Source organism: Gallus gallus, chromosome 1 (assembly GCF_016699485.2).
Source record: "Gallus gallus isolate bGalGal1 chromosome 1, bGalGal1.mat.broiler.GRCg7b, whole genome shotgun sequence".
NCBI classification, from domain to species: Eukaryota; Metazoa; Chordata; class Aves; order Galliformes; family Phasianidae; genus Gallus; species Gallus gallus.
The window spans coordinates 22257548-22269566 of NC_052532.1; the positions used below are offsets into that span (position 1 = coordinate 22257548).

At 39.3% G+C, this 12019-nt stretch overlaps 1 protein-coding gene across 2 annotated transcripts in view; it reads right to left on the reverse strand.

Moving 5' to 3' along the window:
• Nucleotides 1-6487: 6487 nt before the first annotated feature.
• The window catches only part of SPAM1 (sperm adhesion molecule 1), a 40110-nt gene continuing 34578 nt past the window's right edge, over nt 6488-12019 (reverse strand). For both annotated transcript variants that reach the window (XM_046899872.1, XM_004937520.4), the window contains exons 3-4: nt 11885-11974; nt 6488-10809 (exon numbers count right to left, since the gene is read on the reverse strand). In XM_046899872.1, coding sequence (XP_046755828.1) covers nt 10150-10809; nt 11885-11974 — 750 coding nt within the window. In that variant the 3' untranslated portion in view covers nt 6488-10149. The remainder of the gene's footprint in view (nt 10810-11884; nt 11975-12019) is intronic.

The window sequence follows — 12019 nt, forward strand, 5'->3', positions numbered from 1 at the left end:
GTGATGGCGGCGCCGCCGCCCTTCTGCCGCTGCCACTTGCTGCAGACGTGGGAGGGGTTTGGCCCGGCCCAGGGGGGCTCCGCGGGGAGGAGGCGGCGGCCGCGGCTGGGCAGGCGGCCGGGGAGGTGTCTGCAGCGTGGTGTGACGGATCCCACCCGCGGCGGGGCAGGGCTGTGCCGCGAGATGGCGGCGGGGCCGGGGTGGCCACTGGGGAGGGTGAAGGTGCGGGCGCGGTTGGCTGCGGGGGTGACAGGCGGTGGCTTCAACGGAGAGGCGTCCTGTGGGGCCTAGTGGGGTGCCGAAGGCTGCGGGTTATCTGCCAGGGACCATCCGAGGGCACAGTATGAGGGCTGGTGGGCTCATCTCCTCACGGGTTCCGTGTTGTATGTCCGCCTCTTAGGATGACAGTTGTCACAGCTTTAGTGCTTCCACTCTTCCTGTGAAAGTCCGTTCCTTGTCCTTTGTATAGGGACGGACTTTAAGTTCCAAGGCTTACCACATTTTTGTTGGGATTCTCTATCAGCTTAGAACTTAGAAATGCACTTCGAAATGTAACATGGACATCTCAGTTTTGAAACCTAGCATTTATATCAAACTGTTCAGAATTTTTCTTTTCTCTGCTCTTTGTAGAGGCAGATTTCATCATTTTAGAAAATGCAATGTGTGACAAAGCTCACTGGTTACGTCTGCTCAACCACAAAAACTTGAAGCTCTTGTGGGCATTGCTTTCAAGAGCAACTGGTCTGGGCTATCTATAAAGGTGACAGATTTTTATGCTTTTTCATGCCCTGGTTGTATGTACAGCCGAAACGACTCATAATGTATTTCTATGGTCTTGTTTTGTTGTTGTTGTTTGTAGATACTTATTTACCCTTGTACATTTAATTAACATCTGAAGAAGAAAAATGGGCTGAGGAACTGGCCTTGCCTTCCAGTGTTGATGGTAGGGAGTTGTTTTTCATTGCTTCTTTTTATTAAAAGTCTGGAGGAGTGCAGACGTTTATTAAGTGATCAGTCCCAAACAAACAACCAGAGGCTTTTTTTTTTCCCCCCCATCTAGCTTAAGTTGCTGCCCTTGTTACAGGTAATCCCTTCATTTCAAAGCTATCCCCTAGTTACCACTGAACAGCCATTTGGGGGGCAAAGTGCTGGGCTAGAAGGAGCGATCACTGAATCTGCTACAATCATGCTTACGTCATTGGGAATTGCTATTTCCAAAGCTTTTTTTAATGATATTTTCATGGCTTTGTATATTTATGAACTAAATTGTCAAACTGGAGATTTGTTTCAGCAGCTGTAACAATTGTTTGCTCATACCTAAGACTGACTCCAACAAAAGGTTGTATAATTTAGTGTTTTCCTGAATTGTGGAGTTTTCATTAGAGATTTGACAGTTGCTCTAATTATTTTTATTTCTTATGGTAGTTCACTGGTCTAAATCCTTTATGCTAGATAAAAGATTAGGGGAAAATGGTAGAGCGTTAGCCTTAAAGATTCATAAATTTAAAGGAACAATATGGAAGTCATGGAAGGAGCTTACAGCACAGAAGCAAAATTGAACTGTAACAACCAACAAATACGTAACTTTAATTATTTTTCTTAAATGAAGTTATGTTTTAAGCAGAACAACTAGTGAATTTAGTTTCACAACTAGCTAAGAAAAAAACTTTGCTCCTCTTCTGCAGTAACCCATTTTCCTCTATACGTCTCCTGTGCTACCTTCCTGATCTGGAGCTATACATACACCCAAGGCAAACTGCCTTCAGCAAGTTGAATGCATGACGTCCAAGTAGTTGGCCCAATAGAATATACAGCAGCTAGTTGTTCCCTCAGTAGAGGGTCTAATTCATGTTCCTCCCTCTTTTCAAGCCACCACCTCCTTTTTAGTCTGTAGAAATAGATAAGTGAAAGCTTCAGCCCATGTTAATTGAAATTCCCCTAAGGTTTTAAAAACACTATTGAAATGGGTGGCCAGACAAAACCAGGAGACAAAAAAATGTCATGAGTCTTTTTTTCTTAAGTAAGGAATTAAGTTATGAAGTGGTGAACAGTTGATTTTTAGAACTGAAAAGATGAAAAGCTTTGGTGTTTTTGGTTAAAGCTAGACTTGTGGATGTCACTCATAAAACTGAAACAGTGATTGTGTCTTCGGGCAATTTCAGGGCATGGTACAGATCTTGAAAATTGGTGGCATGATAGAAAGGGAGGCATGTGATCAAGTCCTGCATTAGAGAAGAGGTTAGCAGAAGTCAGCTATTTTGCTTGCTTCTTGGTAGCAGCCAATTGTCCATTCAGTGGAGGGATCACTGGATGCATGAGTGAAAAAGCTGGGGTAGGAAATAGATTATTCTTATTCTAGTTGGATGGGTACAAGTACTTCAGGAAATAATTCATAGGCAAACCACTGTTCTTTGCTTTTCTCATTGTTTAAAAAAAAAATGTTTCAGCCAAAGCAATTATTGATTTTTTTTTTTGAATGACTAGATTAAATGTTTCTGGCAGCATCAAAACTGAGAATGTAAGGATTTCTCCCATATTGACGTATCACCCAGCTGACAGTGTGTGGAATAAAAACAGGCCATTTGTACAAGTAGTTTCTGAGAGTGAAGTGGTTCCGATTACTGCATGGGGAAAGATGCACATAAAATAAATCAGTCAGTATTTTTGCAGGAATTCTAAATTCTGGAGTAGTGCTTAAGGCTCACAGTTAAGCTTACATAAGCAATATGTTACAGATACCATAGCATATTCTGGAAAAAAAGTATCCTTGTAAAAGACAGCAGAGGAAAGGCAGGTAAATTTTTAGTCTAATTCAGTTACACACTAACTGAAGTCTTTCATGGTGTTTAGGGCATCAAAATATAATATATTAAAAATTATTGGAGTGTTTGCCCAAGTTCAAAGTTCTGTTATATTTGAAATTTTCTTTAACGTCCCTACTTTTGTGACAAACTATGGGACTATGATAAGCAATTCCTTAGTTTACAGGCTGCTTGATGATAGAATATTGCATGAGAATATTGTATGTGAAAGTATTACTACCTTGTTACAGTTAGCATCTCCAAGGATATTTGTTCTTGCTGTTGAAAGCCTGACCCGAGACACGGAAGGCCACCATTCATTATCCCCTGTGACTGTAGGCAGTTCACCTAATCTCTCCAGCAAGCATTTAAGTGCTGATAAAATATTTCATTTTTCTGTCTTGCCTATTGAGATTTACACACTTTGGGAACGGTTTAGCTATGTTATGGCAATACATAGCACCTAGTATATTGAGTTTTTCAAGTTCTCTGTCTGTGAAGTGATAATAAAGCAGTTTATTTTGGAGACTTGCTTGTGTTATCATAGAATCATAGAATCGTAAGGTTGGAAAGGACCTACAAGACCATCTAGTCCAACCATCCTCCCATTACCATTACTACCACAAGCCACTAACCCATATCTTGTAGCTCCTCATCCAGATGCCTCTTGAACACTGCCAGGGACAGCGACTCCACCACCTCCCTGGGCAGGCCGTTCCAGTGCCTGACCACTCTCTGAGAGAAAAAGTTTTTCCTTATGTCTAACCTAAACCTCCTCTGGTACAACTTGTGGCCATTTCTTCGGGTCCTCTTTGTTGCCTGGCAGAAGAGGCCAAACCCTTCCTCACCACAATCTCCTTTCAGGAAGTTGTAAAGTGCAGTGAGATCTCCCCTGAACCTCCTCTTCTCCAGACTCCCTTAGGTGCTCTTCATAAGGCCTGTGCTCCAGACCCCTCACCAGTTTTGTTGCCCTTCTCTGGACATGTTCCAGGGCCTCAGTGCCTCTCTAGTAGTGAGGGGCCCAAAAGTGAACACAGTACTTGAGGTGCGGCCTCACCAGTGTTGAGTACAGGGGGATGATTACCTCCCTGCTCCTGCTGGCCACACTATTTCTAATGCAAGCCAGGATGACGTTGGCCCTATTGGGGGCCATATATATCATATAAATCATATCATTGTATCATATAATTAATTACAAATAACAATCATATCATTATATATCATATAAAGATGATAATAGCTGATACTATGTTTCAGATGATGATGATGATACAAAAAAATTTGACCTGAATGAATGCATCAGATGCAAACATTTGATCAGTACAAGATGATGGGGATCCACGTCTGGTTCTGAATGTGACCAAAGAGATCGGATTGTTTGTAGCTTAAGCCTGGTTATTAGTGACAGCTGTAGATCTTAATGAGAAGAAGCCTTCATGTGAATGAAATCTTGAGGGAGGAGAGAATGAAGTGATGTCTCACTCTGGTATTTTCAAGTTTGTCCTGATATACCAGGTCGCTGGGGGTGGTGGGGGGAAAGTAAAATGAACTGTGCATCTTTTCTGCTACTGAGGCACTGCACTGGTAAAACGCTGGTCTTCCCTTTGTAAGCCAGAGTCAAGTAGCTACTTTGCAGACGAGTGAAAGTCTGTATTGAAGGTCTCTGTAAAAGCATTGTAGTGCACCTGTTGGTGTCCATGGGCCCTCTGCTGGCTGCAGCCTCAGTGATTAGTGTGCCTATTGGTAGTCTTTGTCACTCCAGGGAAGGAAAATGTAAGAAAGGATTTAGGTATGGGTTGTTACACTGGCAGAGTAGGGCAGATTGAGATTTTTAACCGAAGAACTCTGTTTTGGATTACCTATGTTTGATATATTTAGCATGATACATGAAACAGTGCAATGGATTTACAGACAGGCAGCCTAAGTCTGTACATTATTAGTCCAGTGCCTTTAAGAACTTGTTGGACCCAGTGTTAAGGTGCTTCGTATTTTGTTGTGGCATTAATATTGTTGTTATGTGACTGCAGGCTGCCCTTAGCCTCCCTTTAAATGGGTGGTTGTAAGGTGCCTGCCTCAGGAAGTCAGCACTATACACTGGCAAGCTGTCATCTTGTCTCAACCTGTTAGTAGCCTGCGGGAGCAGCTTGCTCCAGAAGGAGACTGCCAACATATGGCATATTTCTTCTGCAGGATCTTGAAATTCTGTTGTATAAATATATTTTCTGAGATGGAAACAAAGTCAGAGAAAGGTGACTGCTTATTGTCTGAGGTCCCACTGTGAAGCAGGAGAAAAATATTCGAAATTCAAAGTAGTGGTTCACGTTAATCTTCATAGTGTCTGTTTGTGTCTGAGTACTAATCAATAAATACCTTATCAGTTGTAAACTCAGGGATATACAAGCATACACTAGAAAATGTTATCTAATTGCTACTGCCAAAGAAGAACTATAATCAATAAACAGTGATGATAGAAACACATTAGTGAACATAATGATACCCAAAGTTAATCCCTTAAGGATGCTAATATTGATAGGTGTCCTTTACCTCCCTGCCCTTTTCTTTCTCATATATAATGAGGGGAAAACAGATGCAGGACATTTTTGCAGGCCCCACTACTACTGACAGTGAAGAGGAAAATAGCTGCTGAAGGTTTGGAACACCTGCAGAAAATAACTGTTGTCTAAAGATCTAGATCCTTGACAGACAGACACAAAAGCTGAGGATTGCCTTGAATTCTTCATGTTTACATAATTTTTCCTAAAGAAATATATTATTTCAGTGAAGTATTTCTAGCAAAATAGAAGGGTTTGCAATAGCCACATTGCAGGAAACATTCAGATGTGGTAAGGCATGAAGTTAGATCAATTTTGAATCCATTTCTAGCCACCTGTATGCTGCTTTTCAGTAAGATGTTTACAAAAAAAAACAAACCTACAACAAAAGGACAGTAATAATGAGATTATTTTTTCTTTAAGAAAAACGAAGCCACAGTTTAATAAAGCTGTATGTTTGTAAATGTATACAGTATTACTTTGGAGTTAAACAAATTCATGACTCTGCCCTGAAATCTTGGGTCCTAATCATACAGGCTTTACGTTGGCAGGAAGGGTATCTGGCAGTGTAAAAAGGCTTACACAAACAGGCTGTGAAAAACCTTTCAAATATTTGTATTCTATATGCCTGAAGGAAAGAATTTAGTTGTCTTCTTGAAGAGCTCATTGGTGCTTTGTAACTGAATATGTTTTAAAATTATGTGACTGTTTGCTGTCTTGTTGCTTGTATTAATATCGTGATGGATAGATAACGGGACACATCTAGTATATGTCTAGGAGCTGTCTGGTATGTGTTGTACCAGCTTGAAATCTTTGACACAATACCTTTCTTACATACATACAGAAGTGTATTCCAGTATGTTTCAAAGATTAAGACAAATTTTGCTGGATGCTTGGGATGCCATCACATCCTAGGATGCTTGCAAAGTGGTCCTACTGGCCTGTCTCTCAGAATCTCCCTGCACATTCTCACTTTTCAAACAGAGAAGCAAGGAACTGTAAGCTAGGGACTAGTCTGTGATTCCACTTGCATTCAGATTCTGTGAAACCCAACAGTCATCTCCTGTGAAAGTGCCAATATCTTTGGGTGTCCCACAATAAGCAACACAATAAGCCAGATCCAGATCCTTCAGATAGAGAAACAGAATTTTAATGAAAATTTTAGCAAAATTTGTACACATTGAAGAAGGGCACTGAAGGTGGTTGAACATCTTTCATTTTTTAGACCTTTTCATCAAACCCAGTTAAGAATTCCCCATTCCCTGAGTATTATCAGCCTGAATTCTGCCTGTAAGGAAGAGGTATGAAATAATGAATGGTAATCAAAGTAAACAAATGCTCATCTAGTATTTAATCTTTTGAAAAATACAAGAACATAAGAAACTGAAACTACAAGGCTTCAGAGACAACAGCGATTACAGGAAATGCAATTAATGGAAAGTGATGTTTTTTTGTTTTGCTGTAGGAGAATACAAGTTTGGCTTTGAATGTAAGGTAATCCCCAGCAATAGAAGGAGTAGCTCTCCTTTTCCTTCCTTTCTCCATCCTTACTCCATGAAAACTCTTGCTGACTCCATGGTGACTCTGACATTGAAAGAGGAAAGACAAACATAATGCAGAACACAACAGTGTACTTGGAAAATACTCTAATTATAAATGTCAGTATACTCAAATCTCTCCATTGTAAGAAGTTTGTAGGATTTAAGCATGAATTTCAGGTATGTGTGAGTAACGTATAGATTCAAAATGAAAATTCAAAAGGTGCTTAGTAAAGCATTATCCTTCAGAGCACAAGATAGCTGCTTCTGATGGAGCTTAGGAAGATAGATTTCTGTGGAGAGTTTATTGCGATGGTTTGCTTTCCTCTCACTTGTCTTATGCTTTTGTTATTCTAGCTGCTCTCAGGAAAAAATTAGGTGGGATCAGATAGATATATCTAATCTAACATATCAGTTACTGTGTTCTTTTATCTTTATAGTGAGCATTGGGAAAAGGTTGTCTATATTAAATACCACGTAGATAAAAACTGTGGTACAGAAAGGCTGATCTTTCCATATTCCCTTTGGCTGCACTCTTTCACTTCTCTAGTTCACTTCCTCTTCATCCGCTGGGAAGTCTTAGATGCTTTGTCCTAACTCTTATCTATCTTCTCTTTCCTACTTCTTTCCTTGGGATTTCACACCAAATGCTCTGCTTGCTAATGGCTGATAGTCAGTAATATTTTTGGCAAGACTTATAGGTTTTGTGATGCTGCAAGCTCACTTACCACATTTATCACTAAAACAAACTCAGTGTCTTGAAGAGAGCTAGATATTTACAAAGAAGCCTGACCTCAGGAAACTTTTCCAGTATGTGGTTAAACAGAGCAGTGCAGCCTTTTAACTAAAACTCTATGTGCCAAACACAGAAAGTGTTAGCCATGTTAAAGGATTCTGCTAAAACAAACAAACAAAAAAATACCTTGTATAAGTCATACAAAGTATGCTAAGACATCACCAGTGAAGTTTTCAGGTTTTAGAAATCCTTTGATAATTATCTCAAGCTCAGCATAAAGCAGAGGGACCTCAGATGCAGTAATAATACAAAAGGGCACCGTGGCTTTTGTTTACTCAAGGTCAAACATCCATTAAAAGCTGAAGTGACAAAGCTACATTTTTACAGAAGTGATAAGAAAAAACCTGCTGGCTTCTTTTGTTCTGGACAGTTTGCTGCAAATACATTTTTTACTTCTTAGTCTACTTGTGACATTGATGGCAGGAGTAACTTTGACTTGTGAGCACAACAACGTAAGTGCAGTGAGAAAATCATTACTTCTTCTTGATAACTTGCTGTCCAAAAGCCATAAAACATTATTTCTTCTTCTTAAATCTAAAGTCTTAATCTATTTTTCTGCACATCTGTTATGACTGACAACATGAACATTTGAAGGCATTAGATCTAATACACATTTTCTGCTAGATTTAGGCATTAGGTTTTTGCAAGTAAAGGGCTGCTATATTGAAATGATAGATCATTCCGTTATCTTGCATCTATGCACGATGGTGATTTATTTATGCAGATTGTGCCTAGCTCTATGGAGACATTTTTAATCTATCAGTGCCAGCAGCCACTCGTTACCCATTAGAAATCAAGCCTTCTATTAAGTATCTGACTTAATAATTTGGAATTATTTTATCAAATGAACTGCAGTTAGTTGCTTCTGAATGCTTCAGCTGGCTATACAGAAATCATAACTGGACTCGATGTGAAACTGGGAGTGATTTTCTTCTGAGGTTTATATGTGACTTCAATAAAATAATATTAAGTAAATAGTCTCATTGTAGCTACACGAAGTGGCTTTTGGCAGATCACAGATTTGAATAACTGATTTTCTCTGAATTCCTTCTGAATATACCAGGTTCTTTCCTGTCTCTCAAGGAAAACACAAGCTGCCTAGCCTCTGCATGACAGCTGAGCATCCGCAGTGAAGCCTTAAATTGCAACCCATAGTTCTCATGTGTTTGCTATTTCTGTTCAGAGCTGAAAGAAAGTGGTTTCACACCGTGGCCTTCCCTGTAGTATCCTGGATGATGTGCTTTTTCACGTCTTCTCCAGATAGGCATATTTCCTCTATTACTATCTTTCCTGTCAACTGCCGTCTGCTTCCCTTCCCAGGTTAATGGCACACATTGACTGCTCTTGCCAAGAGAGCATTTGGGGCACAAAACTTTCTGCATGCCAGGGGAGGTAGTTTGGGGTTTTGTGAGCAGAGCAGATAAAAAATCTGAGATTGCTGATCATAGACACTGGAAGTGAAGAATGAGAGTCCCTGATCCCCAGCATCACATCTGCCACTGACCAGTTTTCCTAAGGAACAAACTATTTTCCACCAAATAGACTGAGTAGGAAATAATCAGTGTAGAAAATGTCCTGTGCACTCAGGCTGTTGCTCACATGGCACAGAGAAAGTCACATGCACTTTCCAGGGCTTGCTGACCAGAGAAACCAGGACTAATAACCTGTGCCATTAGGGTCTGAGGAAGCCGATCTGCTGAGTTTTGAGTATTGGCCAGACAAAACAACTGAGAGTCAATGAGAAAAAAGGAGAGGGCTTGGGAGAAGAAGAGGAGAAGAAAGAAGGAAAGGTTAACTGCTATAGCTCCAATTTTACATAATGAAGTTGTATTAGTTAGAAGTCGGTATTTACGTTAAAGTTAGTAACTTTTGAAGAGTTAGGAGCATATTCAATTAAAAGAAGAATCACAGTGTCCTTGTAGATATTGTAAAAAGCCAAAAAAAAAAAAGAAAGAAAAAAGGGGGTACATTCATCAAAGAAACATTATGTTGCAAAGTTCCACAATGTAAAGTTAAGCCAAATATTTTTAATAGCCGGTGTTCAGATGGAATGAACACAGAGCATTAAGCCTGTTAACTGCTAGGAATGAAATCCAGGTTAAGATGGATTTAACTGACTTAACTTGAAGTATACAAAGTGGTACTACTCAAAGATGTGTTCTTCAAATGCAACTGTTAAAAATGTCAACTATTAAAAAAAACCAAAAGTGTTCCTCATGCTGAGTTATCCTTTCAGTCGGTATAATCAGTATATACAGACCAGTATATCTTTGGCACAAATAGTAGTTTATAGAACTAAACTGAAGAATTACATTCAAACTGAAGTGTTACCCAAGGAATAGAAGAGGTTACCTGATACAGATAAGACCACAGAGTTGCAGCTGTTTTACACCTTTAGGAATTATTTCTCTGTGCAAATTAAACACAGACAGGAAAAATATATTCTCACTCCTTTGAGTCATTTATATTAAGGTTCTCAAAATTAGAAGTAAAAAAAATAGATTTAACATATTTATCTTATAGGATGTAGAACCACCAAAACTACAAGTATCATTTGCTTCTACATCATATCTAGTGGCTGCTGTGACAGTGTTATATTCTGCAGTTGTTAAATGCAGTATATTATTTCCAGTGGCAGGTTGGAAATCATTTATTTCAGGATGTGTAGATAGTGTCACCTTACTCTGAGAGGCAAGTGGAAATACAGTTCTGTTAGACAGGTTCTTTTCTTTAGAAGAGTCTATATTAGAAAATGAATTTGAGGATATCTGAATGCAAATTTCTTCTGAAATACAAGCACGAAGGTAATGGATGTCACTGATATCAACTCTGGGTTCACAGTTGTGCCCTGCATAACAGAGGCAGTCAAATTTTTCTATGAATGTCTGCAGATCCTGAAATGCTGGTTGCCCTTGCAGAGTGTATTTTCCATCCTTTGTCATTCGAATGGCAATATTCTCTGGGTTCAAGTGAAGATAGTCATTGGAATTCCATTTTTTCCGTGCACAGGCACCGGAGTCTTGGCATACTACCTGGCTGCAGATTCTGGCTGCCATTGTGACATTGATGAGGTAAGGAGTCAAAGTCTTCCTAAGGTAGTTGTCCAGAGTCCTACAGGTGTTCTGTAAAAAGAGCATCATATCTGAAAAGTTTAGTACAGGAACTATTAGGATGCTGTCGTTACAGTAGGAGTACTGTAGTGGATATCTATAAATGCTTTTCTTGAGGTTTTAATAACAGAACTGGTTTTTGGAAGCAGATTTATCAGAGAAGTTGCTGTATAATTCAAGGATCACAATAAATTCATCTTAGGTGGTTATTGGAGATGTTATGAAAAGCACTTCTAGAAGACAGTAGATGACTTTAAGCTTTCATTTTATCTGTGTGAGATTCCCTGTAGCCTTTTGAATCAGATGCATTTTAAAAAGCTGTATGAAGGATCAATGTTCCCTTTTCTGTGTTTTGAATATTTTGAAGGTATCTTGAGGGGAAAAATAAACAATTAAACCAACTCACAAAACAGTCCTTCAGCCTAAGCTAATAATTTTTTTGTTAATTCCCATTGTGATCATCTTCGGTTTCCCTCTGAGTAGCTGGACTGTAGGAATAGGGAGCTCTCACAGTGTTTTCGAATGGAAAGGATTTTGGGAGTATGGTCAAATTGAATGTATGCTAAGAGAACATCTAATTGACCACGAAGCTGGCATATATGCTGTATATGCTTGTCAAACCAGAGATCTGGAGAGCTGTTTCTGAAGCTATATGTTCTTAAGGCATTTGCCTAATACCACACATCAGTAGACAGATAAAGCTAATATTTACACCAGTAAACATCATCTCAGTGAATCTGAGGTATATGTAGTTGTTTGTTTTTCTTTTAGATGAAAACTCTGCCTAGAAAATTTTGCTTGCTGCAGTTTGTGCAGTTGCTTAGAATTACCATGGTAGCTTGTGCAGTTGCTCATAGCCAGCACCAAAAGTTCAAAAAATTGAAGTCTTATTCTGAGTAGTCAGTGGTAATCTTCATTAGCCTCAGATGGGCTTGTTTTTTGGTTAGTGAAGACAGTAGACCTGCTTACAATATGGAGTCATCACTTTTAAAGTAGAAGATATGATGTAAATAATTGTAATCGTTTTCTGTATCCTTTTCACTTTATTGCTCTTTAAAAATATCACGTAATAATTAACCTGGCATACCTTACTTTGTGTTAAATTCATATCACCCCAAATCACAATTCCAGAAGCACCCAGTGCAGCAGACTCTCCAATGGTATTTACCAGGTCATCCTGAGAGTAAGTGAGGAAAGAATCGTAACAGTGTAAGTAAGCCAT